Source organism: Elephas maximus, chromosome 4, assembly GCF_024166365.1.
Source record: "Elephas maximus indicus isolate mEleMax1 chromosome 4, mEleMax1 primary haplotype, whole genome shotgun sequence".
Lineage (NCBI taxonomy): Eukaryota > Metazoa > Chordata > Mammalia > Proboscidea > Elephantidae > Elephas > Elephas maximus.
In genome coordinates this window covers 92992911-93015838 of record NC_064822.1, presented here as the reverse complement: position 1 = coordinate 93015838, position 22928 = coordinate 92992911, and the positions used below count along the sequence as shown (strand labels likewise).

At 37.6% G+C, this 22928-nt stretch overlaps 1 protein-coding gene across 1 annotated transcript in view; it reads left to right on the top strand.

The window, feature by feature from the left end:
* The window catches only part of CPNE8 (copine 8), a 268313-nt gene that overhangs the window by 232687 nt on the left and 12698 nt on the right, over positions 1 to 22928 (top strand). Inside the window, exons 16-18 of the mRNA XM_049882814.1 lie at positions 35 to 162; positions 15297 to 15399; positions 18111 to 18168. Of these exons, the coding sequence (XP_049738771.1) occupies positions 35 to 162; positions 15297 to 15399; positions 18111 to 18168 (289 nt within the window). The remainder of the gene's footprint in view (positions 1 to 34; positions 163 to 15296; positions 15400 to 18110; positions 18169 to 22928) is intronic.

Sequence of the window (22928 nt, the reverse complement as noted above, 5' to 3'; positions counted from 1 at the left end):
TATTAATCTATCTTTTGCTTATAACTTTCTACAGAATGGTAACCCTCAAAACCCCTACTGTGATGGTATTGAGGGGGTCATGGAGGCTTATTATAGGAGTCTGAAATCTGTACAACTCTATGGACCAACCAACTTCGCTCCTGTAATTAATCACGTGGCAAGGTAAGTAGAGAATAGGCAAGATAATTATTCTAGTGCACTGGATTACAGTGAAATCATAACATTGCTAGTGTGATTCCACAGATGAACACTGTTTCCTTCTAGTTTGCCTCTGATAAAATGTGGAAAAAGATATGCAGTAGAAAGTCTCTGTTAAGCTGTCATGATATTTCATTAAGAGATTTACCTCGAGATCTCAAGTGACGAATCCTACACTGGGTTGCACTACAACTGGTCTTTTTTCAGTTAAGGGAATCATTGTTTTATTTGAAAAGGCATCCATGAGAGCAATAACAAAATTGACCGTGATCTCAACTATGTACATCATTCATATCTAGCATCACATTCAATAGTAGCACAGACGTAATAAGAGGCTGAATGCCTTTAAGATGACTGTTTGAAGCCTTTCAGTGATATATAGGGCACATTACTCTCTCCTCTCTGAAATTAATATAGTAACTAATTTTATAAAATTCCCAGAGCTCTACCTGTATGTAGTACTTAGAATTGAGATCAGTGCATTTTCTGGAAAGTTAAAATGTAAAAAATCTGTATATATTTACGTATCATGTTTTTCATCAGTACATAAATGACTTACATATCACTTTTAAAATCTTTGAAAAGTTTGACTTGTGTCAGTTGCAAATCCTATGAAACTCAGCGTTATTTTGAGATGATAAAAAAGGTTTAACTCTTGTATCTTTCTGAATATGTAGCCACTACTTGAGTTATACTGCTAGAGTTATAATTTGAAGAAATCACTCAAGTTTTTTATAACTTCTTTTACTCCTTCCTACATCTCCTTTATCTGGTATGCCTTACAAACCTCAGGGCTACATTTTCTGAATCAGCAAACTTATAGTTCATATTCATTCATTTTTATAGCTTATTCCTGCTTTGTCGGTATTGTTTTCCTTTGAATGCAAGGCCCCCTTTCATTCCTATCATTTGACCAATGTAGAAAAGCAATGCGAAATTCTAATTGTATGCCCAGGTTCTAGTGTTTTACTCCCCTCCCTACGTCCCTAGCAACTGAAGTGTGCTCTACTTTCCATTATCTAGGACATGGGCAAGATGCTAAAATACCCCTGCACTCAGGGTTAACCCCTGTAGAACTCCCCTGTGGAACTCCACCTGAGGGTGACAGTGCTGCATTAATGACATTCTGAATGTGACCTTTAACTCAGAGTTTTCAGACATTTTCTGTCCACAGCCCATACTACAATATGAATTTTTGCATCTCAAGCTTTGACACACACAGACTTACGCACAACTAAAAAAAAAAAAAGATTTTTGTGAAATAATGCTTATATTTTCTCATTTCTATGGTTTCCTATTCTTTTCTTTCTTTCTTTTTAATGCTGGTCTTGACCCACTAAATTGATTTTATTGTCCACCAATGGGTCATTACCTGTAATTTGAAAGACGCAATCTAGCTTATTGTACTAGCTTGTTTAAGTAGTATTACCTATACTATATTTTCCTAGCATATTGTTGGCTGGCAAATAAAGTAGAATCAAAAACCATATTAATGCAAGATAAATTAAGATTAGCACTCTCTCTCTCTTTTAAACTATCTTACCAATGACTTTTTTCCAAAAAGATGAATATTGTATTTATTATAAATGTTCTCATCCATGCTTACCATGTTATTATGTATATTTTCCCCTGCTATATCTCAAGTATAAAAGTTAAACTTACAAAATATCTAGGTGCATTTATGCATGCCATTTAAAAATACAGACTCCACATTGTTCTATTGCTATTTTTAAAATTTTGCCCAGCATTTTGTAAATTTGAAATAAAGGAATAGTTGTCAGCAAAAGCTTTCAGACTCTTTGAAAATAAACCATAATTGAATAATTTTCTTGTTACCTTTTAAAATAGAGAAAATAAGAAAAACAGTAAGAGATGACTTTTTAAGAGTCATCTTTTCCTGCCAGTATAATAACAAGGTCCATCAATTTAACTATTATTATGGATCTATATAAGAAATACCTTTATCTTTTCCCTTTTATATTTGAGTTTTTATTGAGACAATTTCTGTCTAATCCAAAATTATCATCCAAATAATTTATAAAGTGGTGGAGTCAGCCTGGTACTGTAGACAGATGTTACCTGTCGACAGATACAAAAAACAGATACAAACCTCAGGCCTAGAACCCTAAGCATCAAATGAAGGGATTAAAGAATTAGATGAAACACTGAATGGAAGAAGAAACTGATGGAAAACAGAGAACAAGGAGAGATATGATGTAGAGGTCCCCTGCCAACTAACAGGGTACAGCATTGCCATCTTGGAACACAGCCAGCAAGGACCCCAGGCAGGGAGTACGGGAAGACAACTTCACAAAGCTCCCAACAGCAGACAGAGCACCCAGTAACCAGAAAAACATGCGTTTCCACCCCGCACCCTTTTGCCCCATGCACCATCTCCACCCCTTCCTGATGGGCCAACATGCCACGTCTGCCCTCCTACCCCCACTGCCTTGCTCCCACCATGCCATGTTTTTTACCTCCCTTCCTTTTTCTTTCTCCTTCCCTCCTAGTACATCACCTCTACCCTTTCGCAGAGCCATTGGCCAGTCACCACCCTCGGTCCGTCCCACCCCCAAGTGCTGGCTCCTGTGCACCATTTCTTTTTCTTTTTTCCCTTTCTTCTTTTTCTTTCTCTCTCCCACCTAGCCCCATACACCATCTCCACCCCTTTCCAACAGGCCACACCACACTTCTTGCCTGCCAACACCCTGGGTCCACTCCACCCTCACTGGCTGGCTCCCACTATGCCATTTTTTCCCCTTCCTTTTCTTTCTCCCTCCCACCTAGTCCCATACACCACCTCTACTCATTCCCATTTGGCCATACTGCACTGCCTCTGCTAAAGAGCCACTGGCCTTCTGCTGTCCCAGGTCCACCTGTCCCCATCTGCTGGCTCCCGCTGCACTGCCTTTTTTGTTGTTGTTGCTTTTTTCTTTCTCTTCTCTCTCCCATCTAGTGCTGTACATCACATCCACTTCTTTCCACCTGGCTCTCAGGTCTGCTTGCTCCCATTTGCCAGGCCTACCATGCCACCAGTTTTTTAATTCATTTACTTATTTTATTATTTTAATTTTTTTCTCTTCTCTTCCTACCTTTTCTTTCTCTCTACCACCTAGCTCCCTATCCCACATCCCCCAACACCACTGGACCGCACCACACTGCCATGGCTAGAGACCCATCAGCCCACTGCCACTCTGGATCCATCCCTCCCCAACACGCCCACTCCCATGGCATTGCCATTTTTCCCCCTCTTTATTTTATTTCTTTCCTTTTGTCTTTTTCCTTGTCCCACTTAGCCCCATAAGCCACCTCTCCTCCCTTCCCACTGACCTATTGATCCATTCCACTCCCACTCATCAACACCTACTGTACAGCCAGTTTTTTAAATTTATTTTTGTTTTGATTTTTCTATTAAAATTTTTTTTTTCTTTCTCCCTTCTACCTAGCCCTGTATGCCACCACTTATCCTTCTTGCTAATCCTGCCACACCACCGTGGTTAGAGAGCCACTGGTACACTGACCTGGCATTGCCCTAAGTCTACCCCACCCCCACACATTACCCCCCACCAGGCTGCCAGTTTTTTTCCTTTCTTTTCTTTGTTTTTCTTCTCCCTCCCACCTAGCCCATTACATCACCTCTCCTCCGTTTCCACCAGCCCTTGGGTCAACCCCACCCCCACTGCTTGGCCCTCACCACGCTGCCATTCTTTTTTCTTTTCCCTTTCTTATTCTCCCCCTCCGCCACCTGTCACCATATGCCACCACCCCTTCCCACCAGCCCCTGCTGTGCTGCCACAGCAGCAGGCCTGCAGTGCCCCTCCCCACACCACTCAACCTGCTGTTGAATGGTGGGAAGCATTCCTGTACCACTCCCCATCCAACACCTCCACCTGTCTGACAAGAGGCTGTGAATGCTCCCACGCTGCTGGACCAACATCAGAAGGCAGACAGCACTTGCCCAGTTCTCCCTCAGCTACCTCACCAAATCAGTATACAGTGAAGCAGGCTGGTCCTGCCTGCTGCTGCCCTGCCTGCCTGAACAAGGTGGTGAGAGCTATTGTGTACACAGATGAGCAAGCAGCAAGGCATGCCAGGCTTGCCCAACCTGACATAGTGAAACAAAAAAGCAGGATGAAACAAATAAAGAAATAAAGAAAATAATACCTTAATGTCTTGGAGACAGAAGACAATATCAAAACATATAAAAAAGCAGGAGAAGATGGCTCCACCAAGTGACCAAAATAAAGAATCAGATGACCTTTTAGTAGAAGGAAAGGCAGTGGAACTACCTGATATGAAATTCAAAAGACTAATACTTAGGGTTCTCCAAGAGATCAGGAAAGAGATTAAAGAAAACACAGGCAAAACCAAGGAAAAAATAGACAAAATCATGGAAAACACAGGCAAAACCAATGAAAACATAGCCAAAATCAAGGAAAACACAGGCAATAGAAGAATTCAGAAAAATAATACAAAAATGAAACATCAAAATAAATAAACAACTAGAAATCATAGAAAAGCAGCAACTAGAAATCTAAAAGATAAACAACAAAATTTCAGAAGTGGACAACTCAATGAAAGGTTTTAGGAGTAAATTTGAAACAATGAAAAAGAGAAACAACAAAATTGGAGACAAATCTATGGACACCATTTTGTTTGAGAAAAATCAGAGAAAAGCGTGAAGAAAACCTAAGAATTATGTGGGACACAATCAAGTGCAAAAATTTGCACATGACCAGAGTTCCAGAACGGGGGAGAAAATGGAAAACACGGAGAAGATTGTTGAAGATTTTCTGGCAGAAAATTTCCCAAATATCATGAAAGATAAAAAGCTGACTATCCAAGAAGTTCAGTGAACCCCATACAGGATAAACCACAAAAGAAAGTCACCAAGACGTATCAGAATCACACTTGCCAAAACCAAAGACAAAGAAGGAATCCTAAGAACAGTCAAGAAAGATGAAAAGTCACTTACAAAAGGGAAGACAGCAAGACTAACCTCTGACTACTCGGCATAAACTATGAGGGCAAGAAGGCAATGAGATGATATATATAAAACCTGGAAAGAAAAAAACTGCCAACTAAGAATAAAAAAAAATACACACTGCAAAACTCTCTCAAATATAACAGCAAAATTAGGACATTTACAGATAAAAATTAAGGACATTTTTAAAACCAAACCAAACTTATAGGTAATATTAAAGGAGGTCCTTCAGTTAGAGAACCAACATCAGTCAACAACCAGAGTCCAGGATACAGGACAGTATCAGCCATATATCAACCTAGGTGAAGAACTATCAATAATAAAACAAAACTAAAAGACTTGAAACAACGAAACAAAGATGTCAGCCTATCAAAGATGACAATGTCAAAACAATAAAAAGAACAAATGGTATAGGTATAGAACTTTCAAATAGAGTAGAAGTCAAGGAGGTATCAAGGAATAAAAGACTGGTTCAAATTTAGGAAGGTGAGGGTAAATTTCAAGGTACCCACAAATAGAGTTAACAAGCCTACTCATCAGAATAAAAAAGGAAAAAAACACAAAGACTCAGTAAACACAAAATCTGTAGTAACGGAAGAAAAGAACAAAAATATTTACCAACTAAAAGGCAAATTACTACTTGATTATATATCAAGAAAAGTGCCATAGTTGTAGTTTCTATGAACTCTTTATATAAAACTGCTTCTCCATCTTGCCATTCTTAAATATATTTCATTATTACTTAGCACCATGCCCACCATATAGCTGGTAGGTATTCAACAAATGTCTAATAAATAAGTTCGGTATATGTTAAGATCAGTGTCATTAAAAATTATTTCTAGCAATGTCTAAAGCAAATACACATCTATACATTTTCTCTTTGCTTGAATTTTTTTCTTAAAAGTGTTTTTTCTACATTGGTAAATGCTTAGTTATTTATAATGGATTTCTAAAAGCATTGTGAAGAATGTCTATTCTTTTTAAGGATAATAATATTAAGCACCCCCATGGGTCTGTCAGTTTGTCATACTGTGGGGACTTGCATGTTGCTGTGATGCTGGAAGCTATGCCATTGGTATTCGAATACCAGCAGGGTCACACGTGGTGAACAGGTTTTAGCTGAGCTTCCAGACTATGACAGACTAAGAAGAAGGACCTGGTGACCTACTTGTGAAAAAAATTAGCCAGTGAAAACTTTATGAATAGCAGCAAAACATTGTCTGATATAGTGCCGGAAGATGAGCCCCTCAGGTTGGAAGTCGCTCAAAAGATGACTAGGGAAGAGATGGCTCCTCAAAGTAGAGTTGACCTTAATGACGTGAATGGAGTCAAGCTTTCAGGACCTTCATTTGTGATGTAGCACGACACACAATGAGAAGAAACAGCTGCAAACATCCATTAATAATAGAAACGTGGAATGTAAGAAGTATGAATCTAGGAAAGTTGGAAATCGTCAAAAATGAAGTGGAATGTATAAACAATGATATCCCAGGCATTAGTGAGCTGAAATGGACTGGGTATTGGCCATTTTGAATCAGACAATCATATGGCCTAGTATGGCTCAAAGAACTATGGCTTTTTTTTCATCCTCATGAAGAACATTTTAAGATCTATTCTGAGTACAACACTGTCAGTGATAGGATAATATCTATACACCTCCAGGGAAAACCAGTTAATATGAATATTATTCAACTTTACATACCAACCACTAAGGCCCAAGATGAAGAAACTAAAGATTTTTATCAACTTCTGCAGTCCAAAATCCATCAAACATGCAATCAAGATGCATTGATAATTACTGGCAGATGGAAACAAAAAAGAAGGGTAGACAAGTGGAAAAGATAGACTTCGTGATAGAAATGACACTGCAGATTGCATGGTAGAAGTTTGCAAGACCGATGACTTCTTCATTGCAAATACCTTTTTTCAACAACATAAATGGTGACTTCACATGTGAACTTCACCAGATGGAATACACAGGAATCAAATCGGCCACATTTGTGGAAAGAGAGAATGAAAAAACTCGGTATCATCAGTCAGAACAAGGCCGTAGACTGACTGTAGAACAGACCATTAATTGCTTATATATATGCAAGTTTAACCTGAAGTTGAAGAAAATAAGAAAAGTTCATGAGAGCCAGAAATATGACCTTGAGTATATCTCACCTGAATTTAGAGACCATCTCGAGAATAGATTTGACGTATTGAATACTAATAACCGAAGACCACAGGAGTTGTACAAGGACATCATACATGAAGAAAGCCAGAGGTCATATAAAGACAGGAAAGAAAGAAAAGAACAAAACGGATGTCAGAAGACACTCTGAAAGCTGCTCTGGAGTGTCAAGTAGCTAAAGCAAAAAGGAACAAATGATGAAGTCTAAGGACTGAACAGAAGATTTCAAAGGATGGCTCTAAAAGACAAAGTAAGGTATAATAATGAAATGTGGGAAGATCTGGAGATCAAAAACCAACAGGGAATAATGTGGTCTGCACCCCTCAAGCTGAGAGAACTGAAGAAAAAATTCAAGCCTCGAGTTGGAATATTGAAGGATTCTACAGGGAAAATAGCAAACGATGCAGGAAGTATCAAAAGATGATGGTAGGTCCCCGAAGACAACTCATCAGACATGAAAGGGACTGGACAGTGGGTAGGAGAGAGATGCTGATGAAGAATGAGCTAATTATATCAGGTGGACACTTGAGACTGTGTTGGCATCTCCTGTCTGGGGGGGAGGGGATGGGTGGATAGAGAGAGTTGGAAGCTGGCAAAATTGTCACGAAAGGAGAGACTGGAAGGGCTGACTCATTATGGGGAGAGCAAGTGGGAGTACGGAGTAAGATGTATATAAACTTATATGTGACAGTCTAACTTGATTTGTAAACGTTCACTTGAAGCTCAATAAAAGTTAATAAAAAAAAAAAGATGATGGTAGGAATATAGAGTCACTGTAGCAAAAAGGATTGGTGGACTTTCAACCATTTCAGGAGGTAGCATATAATCAAGAACCCATGTTCCTGAAGGAAGAGGTCGAAGCTGGACTGAAAGCGTTGGCAAAAAAAAAAAGAATCCAGGAATTGACAAAATACTAGTTGAGATGTTTCAACAAATGGATGCAACACTGAAAATGCTCACTCATCTATGCCAAGAAATTTGGAAGACAGCTACTTGGCCAACTGACTGGAAGAGATCCATATTTGTACCCATTGCAAAGAAAGGTGATCCAACAGAATGTGGAAATTATGGAACAATATTAATACCACACGCTAGTAAAATTTTGCTGAATTCAAAAGCGGCTGCAGCAGTACATCAACAGGAAACTGCCAGAAATTCAAGCTGGATTCAGAAGAGGACGTGGAACCAGGGATATAATTGCTGATGTCAGATGGATCCTGGCTGAAAGCAGAGAATACCAGAAAGATATTTACCTGTGTTTTATTGACTATGCATTCAACTGTGAGAATCATAGTAAATTTTGGATAATAATTCCAAAAATGGGAATTTCAGAACAAATAATTGTGCTTATGAGGAACCTGTACTTAGACCAAGAGACAGTCCAAACAGAACAAGGGTATACTGCATCGTTTAAAGTCAGGAAAGTTGTGTGTCAGTGTTGTATCCTTTCACCATACTTATTCAGTCTCTATGCTGAGAAAAGAATTTGAGAAACTGGACAATATGAAGAAGAGCATGGTATCAGGATTGGAGGAAGACTCATTCACAACCTGCAATATGCAGATGGCACAACCTTGCTTGCTGAAATTGGAGAGGACTTGAACCACTTAACCAAAACCCAAAAAACCAAACCCACTGCCTTCAAGTCAATTCCGACTCATAGCGACCCTATAGGACAGAATAGAACTGCCCCATAGAGTTTCTAAGGAGCGCCTGGTGCATTCAAACTGCCGACCTTTTGGTTAGCAGCCGTAGCACTTAACCAGTATGCCACCAGGGTTTCCTTGAACCACTTAGTGATGAAAATTAAAGTTAAAGCCTTCTGTATGGTTTACACCTCCACATAAATAAAAGAAAAATCTCACAACTAGGCCAATATGCAGCATTATGATAAATGGAGAAAATATTGAAATTGTCAAGGATTTCATTTTACCTGGATCCACAATCAACCCCCATGGAAGCAGCAGTCAAGAAATCAAACGACACATTGCACTGGGCAAATCTGCTGCAAAAGACCTCTTTAAAGTGTTCAAAAGCAAAGATGTCACTTTAAGGACTAAGGTGTGCCTGACTCAAGCCATGGTGTTTTCAGTCAGTTCATATGGATGTGAAAGCAGGACAATGAATAAGGAAAACTGAAGAAGAATTGACGCCTTTGAATTATGGTGTTGGAGAAGGGTATTGAATATACCATGGACTGCCAGAAGAAGGAGCAAACCTGTCTTGGAACCAAGCACAGATAGAATGCTCCATAGAAATGAGGATGGCAAGACTTCATCTCACGTACTTTGAACATGTTATCAGGAGGGACCAGTCCCTGCAGAACAACATCATGCTTGGTAGAGTAGAGGGTTGGCGGAGAGTAGGAAGACCCTCAAGGAGATGGATTGACACATTTGCTGCAACAATGGGCTCAAGCATAACAATGATTGTGGGGATGGCACATATCCGGGCAGTGTTTCATTCTATTGTACATAGTGCCATTATGAGTGGGAATGACTAGACAGAACCTAACAACAACAACGTTAATCATGTCCTTATTTTTAGAACTAAAACCTATGCAATCAGACTATTGACTTTGTGGTAGTATTAATGGAATGACAATATTGTGAAATAGTCAAGACCCCAGGCATCAAATATGCAAATTGTTAAGGTTTTGTGTGCTATTCTGAGGCTTTCCAACTCCCTGCTCTAATTTCCTACTTTCCCAGCTCTCCTTTCACAGAGCTGTCAGCATTTCAAACGATGTAAAAATCCTACTCAAAATCTGTGGATGCTTGGCATTTGGGAACTTTCAACATCCAACTACCACCCACCATCATTCTCCCAAATACACTGCACTTCAGTCACATAAACTCACTACTTCTGGTCTTTGATTTCATTCTACGTATACCTCTATTACCAAAAACCAAACCCGCTGCCGTCAAGCCAATTCCGACTCATACCATCCTATAGGACAGAGTAGAATTGCCCCATAGGGTTTCCAAGGCTACAGTCTTTAAGGAAGCAAATTGCCATGTCTTTCTCCCATGGAGCAGCTGGTGGGTTCGAACTGCCAACCTTTCGGTTAGTAGCCAAGTACTTAACCACTGCACCACCAGGGCTCCTACTAATTTGATCCAACTCTAATTATTGTTCCATGTAGGTCTTTTTCACATTGAAGGTAGGAACTGTGACTTAATTATATACATGCTGTCAATTTTAACTATTTGCTAGGTTTTTGTATTTTCTGATATTTGAAAAAGTTTCAGGATCCAAATCATTGTAATAGATACGCTTTGCATATAGTATAAAGCACAATACTTTGCGTATATTGAGAAATCCACACCTGTTTCTTTAATTGAATTTAAATGAATACATACATTATGAGTGCATTTTAATAAGCAAGGCTATAATAGGAAACTAAGAAATGGTTAAATGATAATACTTAGCCAAGTTAATGACCTGTGGAAAATGTGATTGATGTCTATGAAAAATAAGAAATGTATTACAAGTATGTTTCAAATTTAAAGCAAATTTAAAATCCAAGAAATACTTTCAGTGGTCTTTCAGATACGAACTTAATAATATACCTAATGTCCATAACACTGTGTTGGAAACTCAGTAATTAAAACAGTAGGAAGAAAAATGTTTAGAAAATCACGTGTGCTTATAGATTGGTGTTTTGAATAAAATGGGAATTGAACCATCTCTAACTAATCCCATTTTCCTCTTGGATATGATAATTACCATTTTTACATTCCTGTTTTGTCTTTTTTCCCCCAAATAGTTTTTCTTCATTTAGAATTCTGATTCCATAAGTTCAAATTATTGAAATAAATTTTATTTGTTGGTGTATTTTGCCAACTCAATACTTCAAATATAAACTAATGTACCAATGAAAATATTAACTATCTTTTGAAATGATGAATAATATTTTCTTCACTTGACTTAAAGAACATTCATTCTTTGTTTCTTATTATTTATTTTTTTCCTGTGCCTTACCAGTTGTTTCGAGGCTATTTCAGTTTAAGAGAGATCTATCAATTTCTAAGTATTAGCTAGACTTTTGTATTTTCTTTTATGATATGTGAGAAAGTTTCAGGATCTGAATAATTAGCTAAAATTAATTACCATCTTTCAGAAAATATTTGTTTAATTTTGGAATTTTCATGACTAATTTCCAAATAAATCTAAAGAATGTGTTATAATTTATCTCTGCTATCTCTATGATCAACAATAATAAAATAAAAACAACAAACATTATGGAGCCCATCCTCTGTCTCAGGCAATATGCTCAGTGCAGTGATGTGGGTTATCTTTCTTAATCTTTACAGCAAGTCTAAGAAATAAGAATAGTACTGTTATTCCTGTTTTACTGATGAAAAAATGGATATGTAGAGTGGCCCTTTGTGATGGAGCTAAAATTCCAGCTGAAGTTACCTGACTCCAAATCACTGTGTTATGTCTTGCATCCTTAAGCCTTTCTATCTCTGCTACAAAGATAAAGACACACAAAAGAAAGTGCAAGGAAACTACCTGTCCTTGTGGATACAATTGGTCACTAAATTACATGGCCAAAGGCAGTTTGGTATGAAAGACAACTCAATAACATAAAAATTCCTCTGGTACTCTCTGTGAAATATTTCAAAGTATCCCTGTATTCAGTATTAAAGAAATTTAATCCATTGTGTAAACCATAATTAAACTATTTAAAACATTTTTGAGTCAGCTTCTTATCTTTCTTCTTGCCCTTGCTACTCCTGTGAACTAATAATACACTTCAAGAGTGTTCTACACATCAGAGCCAAGTATTTATGAACTCCCATAAAAATGATCCCAGAAATTTTCTTGACAGAGATTCCAAAGAAATGCACTTGAATTCCACAGCCCTGACAAAGGTGTATCCTCTATCTCAGATTTATCACAGCAATGTTAAAAATTATAGATTGGCTGTATTTGGCTTTTTATATTTGATAAAAGCTAGTTTGCTGGCTTTAATAGTGAAAGTTTTGATTATTCAGCTTACAAAAGGGTTTATCATCATATTTCTTTAAAAAGCAAACTTCTCCAATACCTTTAAAATGTAACTGGAATCTGTTAAGTCTGTGTATCATGGTTTTACTTCCTGGGAGAGGTAATGGGATGTGGTGAGCTTTTACTTTCTATTTCATACGTTTCTATAGACAGTTTTTTATTTTGCTGTAAACATATAATATTTGTGAAATAAAAAGCTAAATTAGAAGAAATGGTAGTACAAAATATGATTTTATTTGAAATTTAGACTTTTTGTGAAGTGTAACTATGCAACTTGTAGAGCAGATAACACAGAAACTATGAATAGCTTTAAAAGATTAATTTATGGTGCTGATGGTGATAAAGACTTTAATGGATTGGACCACTCTTATGTAAAATGTGCTTTATTTTCAAATTAAGTATATCCATAGTAATGGTGGAAACCCTGGTGGCGTAGTGGTTAAGTGCTATGGCTGCTAACCAAAGGGTCAGCAGTTCGAATCCGCCATGCGCTCCTTGGAAACTCTATGGGGGCAGGTCTGCTCTGTCCTGTAGGGTTGTTATAAGTCAGAATCGACTCGACGGCACTGGGCTTGGTTTTTTTGGTTTTATAGTAATAGCAGAAGCCTTGGTGGCACAGTGGCTAAACAGCTTAGCTGCTAACTGAAAGGTTGGTGGTTCGAACTCACCAGCCACTCCATGGGAGAAAGATGTGGCATTCTGCTTCAGTAAAGATTCACAGCTTTGGAAACCCTGTTGGACAGTTCTACTCTGTCCTATAGGGTCGCTATGAGTTGGAATCAACTCAATGGCAACGGGTTTTATAGCAATAGCTATGCAATAATCTCATGTATTTTTCTAAAGCATTAATTTTCCTCAATGCTAGGAAATATAATGAATCAATACAAGCAAGTATATATTATAAAGTAAAATGCAAAATTCCCATGAGTTTTTCAGATAAAACAACAAACATCACAGAAATTCCATTTTACTATGAGCTGTTTCAGGTTCCATCCCCAACTCTTTTGCTGGTATGAATATATTCTCCTCTTCTGTTAGGTATACTTTCTAGTGAATCAAACGAAACTCAGACATTTAAGTCACTTGATGTGATATTTTAGGTGGCAGCATAATACTGAACTTTCTGTATTGTTTTTGAATCTGGTAGAAACTTGCCATTTTCAAGAGCACATTGACTAAGAAAAGAGTGAAGCCATACTGCTGTATTCATAAAAGCTTTTCTCACAAATATTTATAGTCTTGCATTATCACATCAAATATAAAACCCTATGTTTCTGAAGTGAAGTCAGTAGAAAATAGTTTTTTAATGGGTATTTAAAAATTAAAATGAACTCCTGAGAGATTTTCAGCTTCTTTAGTTAAAAAACAAGCAAAAACAAAACCAAAACCCTACGCATTAAGCATGAAGTAGGAAAATAGGTTTATATTTGCTTTGTATTTCTTCCCATTAGTTGTATTACCATTAAATTAATATAAATTTCTTAATGTCTAGGATCAGTGGTTCAATACTGTGGGGTTATTTTGACTGTACAGAACCAATTCAACACTGCCTTTCCAAGTGAGCATGCCACTTAATGTATGATCTTCATCAATCTACAGAATTATCAGTCATTTTACTAGCATTATAATCATTAGTTTCTGTAGTCTATGGGAAACTTGTAATTACTATTTCTGTTCATGTGGCCGCTAACTGTGCTGTCTAAAAAAAACTGTGCCTTGACATTTTTACTGCTGGTCTGTCCACCACCTGTTCTAACTGGAGACCTTAGGATCTTTCAAGTCACGATGGACAGTTGATGGACATTTTCTTGAACTCAGTTTCTCTGTGATCTACCTGATAATTGTTAGAAACTTAGAACAAAGTCTTCTTCTCTACTATCCTATTTTCTAATAGCACCATAATGCTTACTCATTACCCAGTGTAAACTGAATGCCAGTAATGTACTAGGAATCGTAGAAGTTATTGTTGAGAATATAATTTAGATGCACAGAACGTGGAACACAATGGGAAAATCAGAAATGTAATAAAATAGAACATATTCATAAAACTTCTGCCTAAATTACTGAGTATCTTTTGATGAGAATTCTGATAAACTCTGAGTACTAGAACATATTCTAGCTAGAACAAAAATTATGTCCCTAGTTTTTCTTCTTGTTTGGTATAATCCTCCTTCCTGTCTTACACTGATTTAATTTGTATTATGGACTTGAACTATGGATGTCCTGAAAAGCATTTTTGATTATTGGTAACACATATTAAAATACAAACAAGCCTGTTGCTGTCAACTCAATTCTGACTCATAGCGACCCCATAGGACAGAGTAGAACTGCCCCATAGGGTTTCCAGGGAGTAACTGGTGTATTTGAACTGCCAACCTTTTGGTTCGCAGCCAAGTTCATAACCACTGCACCACCAGGGCTCTGCTACCACTTATATGCATTGAATACCATACATGCAATTTCTTTTTTAATTCATTCAGCAATAAAAATGTGTAAGTATTACTATCTCCATTTTAAAACTAAGTAAATAAAATTCTCAGAGCTTAAGCAATTTGCTAAAGATCACACATATAGTATGTGACTTAGGCAGGTTAAGTCTACGTCAAAACCCATGTCCATTGCTCTGTGCTAAACAGACTCTCATCCAGCTCACCTTTTATTTGTGAATGAACATCGAAGACAACCAGGTATTTCTTTGTGTTAGCATGTGCTAAAGTTGCAATTATTCTAGTGTCAGGCAGTGTGCTGTTTCAGAAGAATGTATGTTTAAGAGTTTGCATAATATAGGCTTTTAGCAGATGATTGAACATATTCTAGAGATTAAAAGTTTTGCTGACTCTTCCAAATATTATTTAGCAACCATCATGTAGAGATAAGTGGTTTTATTTTCTGTGGAATTCCTTACTTTTCATTGCCTTACAGATATGCTTCTTCCGTAAAGGATGGTTCCCAGTATTTCGTGCTCCTGATTGTGACAGATGGTGTTATCTCAGACATGGCTCAAACTAAGGAGTCCATAGTTAACGTGAGTAGGGGTCATTGAGTCTTGGGCTGGCTGAGTGACTGCGTGGCACTACTTAGGTTGAGACTAGAGTCTGCTGTAGTTAACAGTGAAACAAAATGCCCACATTTTTGCAACAGATAACATGTTAACAGACAACTCACACACATCTGAAGTATGGATTCATAAGGACAAGGCTAGGGGGTGTGGATCCCCACCCCCCCAAAAAAAAAAAAACAAATCCACCTCCATCAAGTCAGTTCCGACTCATAGTGACCCCATGGGGTTTCCAAGGCTGTAAATCTTTATGGAGGCAGACTGCCACATCTTTCTCCCACGAAGCAGATGGTGGGTTCTAATCACCTACCTCTTGGTTAGCAGCCAAGCACTTTAAGCACTGAGCCACCAGAATAGTTATGTGAAGATTCTTTCCTTAAAAAAATAGAAAATATTAGCATCACCTTCACGTACATATAGGTCCCTATATGGCACAAGCATTTTGCGCGTGACTACTAACCTAAAGTTGGTGATTTGAACCCACCCAGCAGTGTCGTGAAAGAAAGGCCTGACAATCTGCTTCTGTAAAGACTGTAGCCAAGAAAACCCTTGGACCAATTCTACTCTGTAACACATGAAGTCGCCATGAGTCAGAATCAACTCAAAGGCAACTAGTTTTGTTTTTTTCATGTATATATGTGAGTGCAGTTAACTTCTACTAGCTTGATTTACTTATTAAAAAAATCTTATTATTTGTACAGAATATTTTTAACCTTTACATGTGGCTCGTTACTATTTCTATCGAACTTTATAGGGACTGGATTTAATTAAAAATCATCCTGCTCTTATAATTCCTAATTATGTATTTATTTTTCATGAGTAATTAATTGATTGTCTTCTTTATTAGACATTAATCCTCTAGAGTGCAATTATTATATCTGTTTTTGCTCACCTTACTAGATCCTAGTTTAGCAGTGGTTGGCAAAAAGCAGACATTTAATAAATAAGGATTGCATGAACAAATTCTTTACCAAGCTTCGTAGAGAGGATAGAATGGCATAGAGAGGATAGAATGGCGTAGAGAGGATGGAATGACCTGTTTGGTGTGAGAAAAGAATAATTACATGTGGGAAAAAATTCATATGCACTATAGACATATTCTAGAAACCCTGGTGGTGTAATGGTTAAGTGCTATGGCTGCTAACCGAAAGGTTGGCAATTCAAATCTACCAGGCATTCCTTGGAAACTCTATGGGGCAGTTCTACTCTGTCTTATAGTGTCACTATGAGTTGGAATTGACTTGACGGCAACGAGTTTGGTTTGGTTTGGTTTGGGTTTCATCCTCTTCAAGATGCTATCCATTGTTTTCTAACATTTCAGTAGAATGCCAGTATAAAAATAAGAGTTTCTTCCTAAGTGGCAGGAACTTTCATAACAATTTATCAATATTATCTCATATAATAACCTCAGAATAACTGTATGAGAAGGAATTTCCATCCCTGTTCACAAACAGAAACACAGAGACACAATTCCAAATCCTCATAGCTGGTCACATCTGGTGCTGCAGTTTAAATCCAGACCTCTCTAGCTCTAAACATGTGCTCTGACCCTTAGTATGCCACACCACTTCCAACAATTATGCTGCAACACTTGAGGCTGTGTATCATCATTTCTGTCAATATTCCCTCCAGGCCCCTATGAAAGCAGTAACTACATTTCAGCTCCCAGCTAATAGCCATGTGGACAAAGAGCTTCCACAAACTTTAAGCAATTAGCTAGCATAGCAATCTTTCAGAGTTTATTGCTTCTCCCAGAGTCAGCGCAATGTTGCTACTACACAACACGAAGCGTGATTTGTAGGTGACGCTGATCACTTGTCCAGAAAGCAAGAGCTGCTGTCTGAGACAGGTCCACAAATCACCACTAAGTAAAAAGCTATATGGTAACACTGCTCTATCCACCATCAGCTCAGACGTTTGTGCCCTCCAGGCATGACTCCCATAATACGCTGATCACATGACTAGGTTTTCTCACTTTTCATTTCTTTGTCTATCAGCTCTTTGGCAGTATGTTATTTCTGTAGAGAGTATTTTAGTTATCTAGGGCTGCTATAACAGAAATACCACAAGGGGATGGCTTTAACAAAGAGAAATTTATATATGTGATGATATAATTTAAGTGATATGGTGGAAAATATGATATTAAATATTCAGTCTCCCTCACAATCTCATGGATATTTAATACATAAATTAAAAATTACTAAGAATAACTTTCTGTAATGATCATTTATGGTTGGTCATTTACTATGAAAATTGCTTTCCCTAACATTGAGTGTAAATGAGGTCGAGTAGAATACCACTCACAAGTCTGGAACCTTTCTCCCCTTTAACATCTGAAAGGTTGTGAGGAGAAAAAATGTGAAAAAGAGACCGAAGATACAATAAGTCAGCTTAGGAAGGTTTTGGCTGAGAGTAGCAAATAAAAGCAGATGCTTTTTACTTTTTGTCTTATCCAGGGGTGGTCATTCTTGAAGAATATATATCCCCCGGGAAGTATAACATCCTGCAGTTAATAATTTTAAATATGTTCATAACGATTTGAATAAATATCTGTGAAAAATTTTAAATAAAATTCAGGATGTTATTTTCTCTCTGGCTGATTACTTCCATAACTTCCTATAATTTTATATCTTTCATTGTCAAAAATGTTGTGACCTAATTGTGTGTTCTCTTTTAAGGCCTCAAAACTTCCAATGTCAATAATTATAGTAGGCGTTGGACCAGCAGAGTTTGATGGTGAGTAGTAAAATTTCAGCAGTATTCCTTGGAAGTTTATTTAATCTGATGATTTATTATATTCTTGGAGCCCTGAGAGTGCAGTAGTTAAGAGCTATGGCTTCTAACCAAAAGGGTGGCAGTTCAAATCCACCAGCTGCTCCTTAGAAACCCTATGGGGCAGTTCCACTCTGTCCTGTAGGGTCGCTATCAGTCGGAATCAACTCAACAGCAGCAGGTTTGATTTTTGGATCATGATCTTAGATTTCTATCATTCTTTTCTGCATATTAAGGATATGAGTGTGCATGTGGGTCTGTTTATAATGTCCATGTTCATAGAGGCATGAATATAGCTATTTCATGATAATGTCTTTTAAAGGCAACAAATTAAAAGATTTTGTTTTCTGAGTAGGACATTCTCTTTCCAGTTTAAAGATCAATTCAGCATGTAGCTTTCCATATCATTAGAGATGGTTTGTACCTCAAAATAATGTTTCTTAAGCCTGACAGGGTGATAAATTGAGTTTTTGTTCCCAAGGCAGAACACATTCTGGGTTCACTGAAAAACTTTAAGGTTGAGTGCTAAATTAATAAACCATTAGGCTGTGAATAGAAATGTTAGCATAATCATATGTTAATTTAGTAGTTTTTCAGAACCTGGCTAGTTGATGGACATTAGTTTTGTAAACATATAAGTTTAAATGTATAATTCTGTCATATGAAACACATTGGAAATGAGAAAATTTGGAACAACCTTTGGTAAATCACTAGTCAACTTAAGCATATAGGTAGCTAATTGTAGCATGAATATCACTGGTGTGATTCTCGTTTAACCACCAGTCCCTCCTCCATTAGAGATTTCTCCATAGTACAGATCTTTCAGTCTCAGACAGAGCTCCACAGACAGTTATACTGCTGGATTTCTAAGGATATTCTTTCCTTAGATTCTATGCCTGGCAGGTCATATTCTTCACCAGTATAATCTTCCAGTTTCTAAAGCAACAGTCATTGAGCCCTGACTGCTGCTGCCTCTGCTAATATGTTATCTGTCTCTGAGTATTTGCATCAGCTTGCATTATACTTCAGATGTGAATTTGGGACATCTCTCTGGAGTCAGGAAAGCTAAGACATGCCTTTCTAGTTAATGTTTTTGCTCTTGATAATCTGCGTTAATCGGTGATAGACTCATGCTTTCTTCTTTAGCTACCATTTGCTTTTGCCTGTCAAGTATACATCTTTTAATGGATATATCCCAGGTGTCCCAGTCTCCTATGGAAGTCCGCCACTGGTTGTATGAATTCAAGCGTAGCTAACTTATATGGACCTCTAGTGTGACCTTATTGCAGAAGAGCTCCCACATGTGTATGTATGAATACAGAGCCACGTGTGTATGTATGAATACAGAGCCACTGGCTATCCCTGGTAGATACTTCTGCTCCTATATTTCTGTGCGAAGCTTTGGGCACAGCTATTCAGATACTGTCCTCATCTAGCTAACACAGCTGTCAATTTCCTTCATTTATTTTGTTCCCAACAAATTTTTTTGTAAGAGTTTTGAGGTATGATAATTTATCATACTCTTCTGAGTTTTGAACTATCTTAAATATATATGTATTATATATAATACATATATATACATATATGTGCAAGAATCACTCAGAGATCAACATATCAGATTTATTACTAGCAACACAAATTTGAAGAATTTGGGTTAACCTATGGACAGAGTTTGAATTCCAATTACCTTTTCTTTCCCAGGATTAAATGACCTCCCCTTATGTCCAGGTCTCTTCCCAACAGGGACAGAGCTTTGCCCATTACATGTTCCAAAGGGAGAAATTGCTTTCATCCTAAGAACCAGATGCTCCTAAGGAGAGAGAGCCAAGCTCAGTCTCTTCTAATATCAGTAATCCTATGAATCTTTCCTTTTTCCATATAGAAAAGTGAGTGAAGATTATAGACAAAGAGGAAAGTTCCCCTTATAGTAATGTTCTTTCTTGGGAATTAGAGTGAAAATTTCCTCAGGAAATCCTGTGGACAGGGGATTTACGATTCCTGCAATACCTGGTTTCTGCTTTCATCAGCATGAAAAGTTTTAATACAATGAAAAAACTTCTAGGCACAGAGCTAGAAAGGTAGACTATCTACGGGAAACAATAGACACCACTTGTTATGGATTGAATTGTGTCCCCCCAAAATACATGTTGTAATTCCTAACCTCTGTGCCTCTACCTGGCCAGCCGAGTGGAAGAAATTCATATTTATGTCCATTCCAAAGAAAGGTGATCCAACGGAATGCAGAAATTATTGAACAATATCATTAATGCCACACTCAAGTAAAAATTGGTTGAAGCTAATTCAAAAACGGTTGCAGTAGTATGTCAGCAGGGAACTACCAGAAATTCAAGCCAGATTCAGAAGAGGACTTGGAATGAGGGATATCATTACCGATGTCATCTGGATCTTGACTGAAAGCATAGAGTACCAGAAAGATGTTTACCTGTGTTTTATGGACTTTGCAAAGGCATACTCAAGACTGTGTGGATCATTACAATTATGGATAACATTGCGAGGAGCGGGAATTCAGAACAATTAATTATGCTTATACAGAACCTGTACATACACCAAGAGGCAGTCTTTCAAACAGAACAAGGGAATACTGCCTGGTGTAAAATCAGGAAAGGTATGCATCAAGGTTGTATCCTTTCACCATACTTACTCAATCTGTGTGCCTGAGCACATAATCCAAGAAGCTGGACTATATGAAGAACATGGCATCAAAATTGGGGGAAGACTCACTAGCAACCTGGAATATGCAGATGACACAGCCTTGCTTGCTGAAAGCAAAAAGAACTTGAAGCACTTACTGAGGAAGATCAAAGACCACAGCCTTCATTCAGTATGGATTACACCTCAACATAAAGAAAACAAAAATCCTCACAACTGGACCAACAAGCAACATCGTGATAAATGGAGAAAATATTGAAGTTGTCAAGGATTTCATTTTACTTGAATCCACAGTCAATGCCCAAGCAGTCAAGAAATCAAAAGATGCATTGCATTGGGCAAATCTGCTGCAAAAGACTTCTTCAAAGTGCTGAAAAGCACAGATGTCACTTTGAGGACTAAAGTCCTCCCTACCCAAGCCATGGAATTTTCAGTTGCCTCATGCATGCGAAAGCTGGACAATGAATAAGGAAGATGGAAGAAGAATTGATGCTTCGAATTATGATGTTGGCAAAGAGTATCGAATACATCGTGAACTGCCAGAAGAACAAACAAATCTGCCTTGGAAGAAGTACAGCCAGAATACTCCTTAGAAACAAGAGTGGCAAGACTTGGTCTCATGTACTCTGTTTTGAGGAGGGACCTATCCTTGGAGAGAGACATCATGCTTGGTTAAGCAAAAAAAGAATAAGACCCTCAATAAGAGGGACTGACACAGTGGCTGCAACAATGGGCTCAAACATAGCAATGATTGTGAGGATGACACAGGACCAAGGGCACCTAACAACAACCATAACATGCCTGTGGTTATAATCTCATTTGGGAATAGGTTGTGTTTGTTATGTTAATGAAACAGGATTACTGTAGGGTATGTCTTGAGTCAAATCTCTTTTGAGATATAAAAGCTCCAGAGCTGACAGAGAGAGAAAGCCTTCCCCCAGAGCTGGCACCCTAAATTCAGACTTCCAGCCTCCTAAACTGTGAGAAAATAAGTTTATGTTTTTTAAAGCCACCCATTTGTGGTATTTCTGTTATAGCAGCACTAGATAACGAAGACACCTCTAAAGTATTTTTTTTTCTTTCCTCTCAAGACACATCCTTTCTCTCATTCGCTATGAAGAAAAAAATAGAATGTCCATGGTTAATCTAGAAAAGCTCTGATTTACATTCAAATTGCTGCAGTCCCATCAGAAAAATCTTTCAGCACTTTCCAATCTACTGTAGATAAAGTATATCATAGCATATAAATAAAGTGACATAGGTAAAGATTGAAATACAACTTGCAAATTATATTTGCTAATCTCATAAATCCAACATCTGCACGTTTTTAATCAGAAGGACATTATTTGCATGGGCCAGAAATGCAATATTTTGACATGAATTGTTTGCAGGTAGAGGAAATATGAATTAACTGAGTTCAAATTTATTATTTCTGTATTTTAATAAGAATACTTTCTGTATAACTTCCTCTGATGATTTTTTCACTCCTATATAGAGCAACTTCGATAAGAAGAAAGATTTCTTCCAGCAGGATTTCTTTATCCATAAAAGACTTGTACCGGTCTGAGTTAGGAAAAAGGAAGAGGTAGAAGGGATTCTGACTTCATTGTATCTCTTATGGCTAGCACTACCTCAGAGCTATCTCTTATACAGCCTCTTCCCAATGGAGAGGTACTGGTGGGGAGCTAGGGCTCACAGTCTCAGCCTCTTTTAGGACTAGAGATGATCTAAAAACCCGAAGGGTAAACATCACCCCTCCAATTCTTACATGTTATCGCTCTTCTCCTTGCTCTCAAAAGTGTAGCCTCCAATTTTTAACCCAAAGGACACACTGGAAAGTGTGAGATATTTTATAGGATCTCATTCTATTACATTATTACTTGAAAGACTGTCATTGTCTCATTAAATGAATGAAACATAAAGATCAATGGAGCTTGTACAGGATGTGACGGTATGAGACCCAGACTGTCATCTCATTCTTATTTCCCTTTTTAGACTGGATATAGTATAATTATTATAAGTTATTAGCATATTAGAGAATAAAGAAGAGGCTT